This window comes from Tasmannia lanceolata, unplaced genomic scaffold (assembly GCF_043159265.1).
Source record: "Tasmannia lanceolata isolate RefF3 unplaced genomic scaffold, GAP_Taslan_0.1 ptg000018l, whole genome shotgun sequence".
Taxonomy (NCBI): domain Eukaryota; kingdom Viridiplantae; phylum Streptophyta; class Magnoliopsida; order Canellales; family Winteraceae; genus Tasmannia; species Tasmannia lanceolata.
Window position 1 is genome coordinate 69455465 of NW_027518695.1, and position 5707 is coordinate 69461171.

The following is a 5707-nucleotide window of genomic DNA, read 5'->3' on the forward strand; positions in this document are numbered from 1 at the left end:
GACAGCCTAAGCTTTTGGAGTAATTGGTTGTTTCACAGTGCCACTATCAAAACAAAAGGCATTTTAGGAGACAAAAGGAATGGGCTACAGCCAAACTTGAAACTCCACACACAGACAAGACGCGGTTTTAGCAAAATTTTTCTCTAATAGCATTAGTTTGTTTTTCTGCATTTAACACCTCTCTTCTTCTCTGTGTTTCATCTCCTCTGAAAGCTGCCTCCACTTTCAAATGCAAGGAATATAGCTTAGAATTTCATTACCATCATAGAAAGAAAAGAAACGAAAAAAAAAGGGAAAAGAAAAAAACATTACTAAAAAGACCATATAACTTTTCTTCTTCTTCTAGAGTAACAAAATAGGCAACAACAACAACAAAAAGATTTCTATGGCAAAAAGGAAACATCCTGATCAACCTTACATAAGTGCTGGGCTGTTGGCTTTCTTTCTGCTCCTTCCCATGATTTTCCAACATCAAGCCCACTTCCAATTGAGCTTATCAGAGCTGAAAATCCGCCTGCGACCGCAGCACCACCACCAATCCCCAAACCAAGAAGATCTAGAGTAGTTGGTTTTGTCCCAAATAAAGGCGATTGACCCATCATCAATTCAGGCAATCCTAAGCCCGTAAGCCCAAGTCCGAGCCCGTTTGCACTACTCTGTGTGACTGAAGTTTCAGACTCTGGTGTGGTTGTGGAAGAAGAGAGCCCAAACCCGCGGAGAAGAGAAGCATTTGAGGCAGCAGCTCCCATTTCAGCGGCTTTTTGAAGTAAAGCTGTGGCAGACATGTGAGGTGGAGGGGGAGCGAATTGGCGGCGATCTTGGGCTAGTGTAGTGGTGGAGATAGGGGAGAATAGAGTTGAAGTGTTGGAAGAGAGGCATAGTGAAGTGGGTTCTGCTGTTGCTTGCTCAGCCGTGCCGCGTTCTGAATGAGCCATGGCATTGATCATGTCTGAAAATGCTGAGCTCTGTGGCCCTGTGGGCGCGAAAATGCTTGAAAATAGATTACTACTATTACTACTACTTCCTATGCTGCTGCTAATGCTGCTTCCAATTACAGTCATTGGCGGTGGAAGCTGTAAGATTTCCGTTTGGTTTTCCGGCTCTGATTCAAAAAAAGAAAAGAGAAGGGTGATGTATAAATGATTGAATAACACAAACTCTTAACAGCTTAAGCTTTTAGAGTAATTGGTTACATTGCTCAAAACTCAACAACTACTTGACATTAAAAATCGAGAGCAACCCGAAAAAAGGAGCCACACTCAAGTGGGAGTGTGCAAGTATAAATGATTAGATAAAACCAACTCTAACAGAAGCTTTTAGAGTGCTGGGTTGTTTCACAAAAGATAAGCAAGTTACTATTTGGTGAAGAGTTTGCGCATGTGTGTGTGCTTTTTAAAAAAGAAAAGGAGAACCAAAGAAGCGTGGATGATATAGGCACAACCATGTTTTAACAATTACATAAAGTCAGCTTGTGAGAGCTTTTTGGAAGCTGTAATAATCCTTGAAAGCTCTTTATGAGTTAGTGGAATTATTAAAGGGAAATGACATCAGCTCTACGATGTTTTAATAATTGCACAAACCCATCTTGTCTTTAGTATTAAGGAGCTGTCAAAAGGTTATTACATATACCAAAAAGGTCTCACAAGCCAATTAAAGAAGAAAAGACAGCATAGTTTGTGCAAATATCAAAATATTGTTGTCCTGATAACATTACCCTATTATTTTTTTAACCGCTTGTGCTTCTAATCTTCCATTACCAAACAAAACCAACATCAAAAAATCCAAGATTTTGGTGGGTTTTTATTTTATGGAACAAATCCCACAAAACCCTCCATAGAAACAATAAAGAAACAAAAATTTAAAAAACTTCAATATCTCGGATCTTGTTCTTTTTTGGTTTTTCCATTTTTTTTTTTAATCAATCTTACCTCTCTGTTGAACAGGCAAGACCTCAGATATAACAACAGCGGGAGAAGGAGAATCAGTGGCAGAATCCACAGATTTATTCAGCTTTGGATCTTCCTCCAAAGTCAAGTTTTCCACAGTCTGGGTCTTTACATTCTCCTCAGCAAGTGCATCACAGAAAGCCCTGTGCGTGATGAAGCTATCCCTCCTAAAAAAATTAAAAAAAAAAAAAAACAGCAATTACTCCAAAAGCTTAAGCTGTCAGAGTTGGTGTTATTAATCATTCATACTTCGTTCAACTTTATTAAGTTGATCGGGTTCTGAAAAGAGGACTTCGCAATAGCTTTGACATGGTTTAAAATTTCGGCCGAAATGTGTCAGTTTCGGTTGAAGCCAATACGAAATTCACATAAAATCAGAATTTTATAAGATGTGAGCTGAGCTGAGCTGAGCTGAGCTCAGCTCAGCTCAGCTCAGCTCGAGTTGTTGAGTTGAGTTCAGTGACATCTTATAAAATTCTGATTTTATAAGATGTCACTGAAAATGCCAAAAATTCATTTTCAAGCTTATTTATAAGATTTCAACCTAAATTTAAAGATATCCATCAGAATTACCAAAATTTAAAAATTACTGAAAATTTAACCCATTTTTTCATAATTTTGGCACAAATTTCCACTGAAACCAAAACCGAAATTTAAAACCTAACTTTGATGCTATACTATATGAAACAACCAATTACTCGAAAAGCTTAAGTGGTTAGAGTTGGTGTTATTTAATCATTTATACTTCAACACTATTGCCCTAAGTCCTGGTTTCAAAACCCAAACAACTCCTTGATATATTAAACTTCCACGAAGTATAAATGATTAAATAACAACAACTCTAACAGCTTAAGCTTTTGAAGTAATTGGTCGTTTCACATGATACCAGAGCTATTGCCTCATTCAGGTATTCAAAACCCAACAACTCCTTAATATTACCACGAGCTTTTAGAGTAATTGGTTGAGTCACAATTAGCTCTTAGAGTTGGTGTTATTTAATCATTTATATTCACAACAAAAAAGATAACTACAGAAAATAAAATCCTAATGGCGTAATCCAATAAACAAATTGAAAGTCCAAGAATTCAACTTCATCAAGAAGGAGACCTTGAGAACAGAGTACCGCAATCGCATCGATACTCCCTAGTCCCACAAATCTTCGAATGAGCTTTCCAATCTGATTGTACCGCATATTTCTTCGAACACTTATCACACTTCCATTTTTTCTCCCCGTGCTTCCGGGAGAAATGCTTCTTAATTCCGGTCAGATCTCCGAGCGCCCTCGCCGGATCATGGTGGAGGCAGGACGTCTCCGGGCAAACATAAACGCGCTTCTTGACCTCCTTGGTAGACCTTTGCCGGAGCTTCCATGGCAAATTGTGACCCCTTCTATGGAGCTGCAAATTCTGGTCCCGCTGAAACCCCTTGTTGCAGATCTCACACACGAATCGGTTCGTTGCCATTAGGGTTTTTGGGGATAGTGCAATTACCTCCGCATCCGGATCTATGAAAAATAGATTGCAAAATAAATAGTAATTGTAATATTAAGCTAATTAACACTATAACTAGCTTGTTTTTTGTTACAGGAGTAAAAGGGTTTTTTCCTTTCTTTTTGTTTGTATCTTTGGTGGGTTAGAGGCAAGGTTTTATGTAGTCCTCTTGTAACTATATTTTCATATTAATAAAATTTTAAGGTGCCGCCCTGGTTTCCTAGATAAATTCCAGGCTAAAAAAACATACAAAACACTATAAGCAGGTCATTATAAGTTCTATTTTCCTCTGTTTAGCAGTTTACCTACTAGCATTCCTGATCAGTCAACAATAGATTGAAAAATAAATCGTAATTGCAATATTAAGCTAATTAACACTATAAACAGGTCATTCTAAGTTCTATTTTAGAACTCCATAATCTACTCTCCATTTGCATCAAGTACTCAGGATAAGATGCAAGGTAATCTTTCAAAAATAAAATAAAATTATAAGTTCTATTTTCCTCTGTTTCTCAGTTTACCTACTAGCATTCCTGATCAGTCAAAAATAGATTGAAAAATAAATCGCAATTGTAATATTAAGCTAATTAACACTATAAACAGGCTATTTTTGTAAAAAAAAATTGTAAATTAAAAAATAAATCGTAATTGTAATAATAAGCTAACTAAAACTGGGCTATTTTTGTAAAAAAATGTACATTGAAAAATAAATCATAATTGTAATATCAAGCTAATCAACACTATAAACAAGCTAGTTTTGTAAAAAAAAAAAAAAAAAGGATTGTAGATTGAAAAATAAATCATAGTTGTACCAAGGTTGCCAGAGCAGGAATCGAAAGCGGGAATCAAAACGGGAATCGAAAGCGGGAATCAAAGGCTCCCAGGGAAGAATCCTGCTCAAGGTTGCCAGAGCGGGAATCGAAAGCGGGAATCGAAGGCTCCCAGGGAAGAATCCTGCTCAAGGTTGCCAGAGCGGGAATCAAAAGCGGGAATCGAAGGCTCCCGGGAAGAATCCTGCTCAAGGTTGCGAGAGCGGGAATCGTAAGCGGGAATCGAAGACTCCCATGGAAGAATCCTGCTTCCTTGGTTGTACCATTCAAAAAAAACCATAATTCTAATATCAATCTAACTAACACTATAAACGAGCTAGTTTTGTGAAAAAAAAAGAAGATGGTAGATTGAAAAATAAATAGTAAGAGTAATATTAAGCTAATTAACACTATAAATGGGTTATTTTTGTAAAAAAAAAGAAAAAAAGAGGGATTGTAGATTGGAAAATAAATCAAAATTGTACCATTCAAAAAAAAAAAATCATAATCGTAATATCAATCTAATTAACACTATAAACAAGCTAGTTTTGTAAAAAAAAAAAAATTATTGTAGATTGAAAAATAAATAGTGTATATAACATTAAGCTAATTAACACTATAAATGGGTTATTATTATTTTTTTAAAGAAAAAAAAGGGACTCTAGATTGAAAAATAAATCATAATTGTACCATTAAAAAAAAAAAAAAAAAACCCATAATTGTAATATCAATCTAATTTACACTATAAAAAGACTATTTATATAAACTTCTATTTTCCTATGGTTTATAATTTACCTGGCATTCCTGGTAGACTCCTTTTCTTCTTTGTCACCCCCACCGGTACAGAATTCTCCAATTCCATGTGTTTTCAACTCAACTCAAACATATGCTAAATTTCTAGGCCTTTCTTCTCAACCTTCCTCAAAAGTGATAAATACACAAAATTTCTAGGGTTTTTTGAAGCATAGGATTTTAAGAACTTCACCAAATTTCTTGTTTCTTTACTCCCTAACAAAAAAAAAACCAGACCCACCTCACATTTTTCAGTCCCTTGAATCCATTTTTCACAGAGAGAGAGAGAGAGAGAGAGAGAGATTGAGTTTAAACTTTAAACGGGGTCTTCATTAAAGCTGGGACAGTTAACCCTAGGGTTAGTTTTCTAACCTGAGGTTGGAGTCAAAGAAAATTAAACCCCAACCTCTAAGTCTTCCTCTGTGGATTTTGGACGGTTGTGATACTTCCACGTGTAAGAAGATGCGAGACTCTGTAGCTTTCAAGCATCTGTCGGAGGACTTCAGACTAAGTGGTGCCGGCGCTCTTTGTCGTGTAGTGAACGTGTTGAAAGTTTCGAATTTTTTCTTTTCAGAAAAAATACAGCCCCCAAAATTACCTACCTCCACCCTTGTTGGTTCGTCGTATCTGATATTTGTCTAACTTTTCTTCCCCGAGCCACCCCATACTG

At 36.4% G+C, this 5707-nt stretch overlaps 1 protein-coding gene across 1 annotated transcript; it reads right to left on the reverse strand.

Moving 5' to 3' along the window:
* Nucleotides 1-308: 308 nt before the first annotated feature.
* On the reverse strand, nt 309-5334 carry LOC143850764 (zinc finger protein ENHYDROUS-like). Its single transcript, XM_077360013.1, has 4 exons — nt 5041-5334; nt 3054-3450; nt 1929-2113; nt 309-1102 (listed from the first exon to the last, which is right to left on the reverse strand). Exons 1-4 carry the CDS (start codon nt 5105-5107, stop codon nt 384-386), a joined length of 1368 nt encoding a protein of 455 aa, XP_077216128.1. The 5' UTR covers nt 5108-5334; the 3' UTR covers nt 309-383.
* Between the last annotated feature and the right edge of the window lie 373 nt (nt 5335-5707).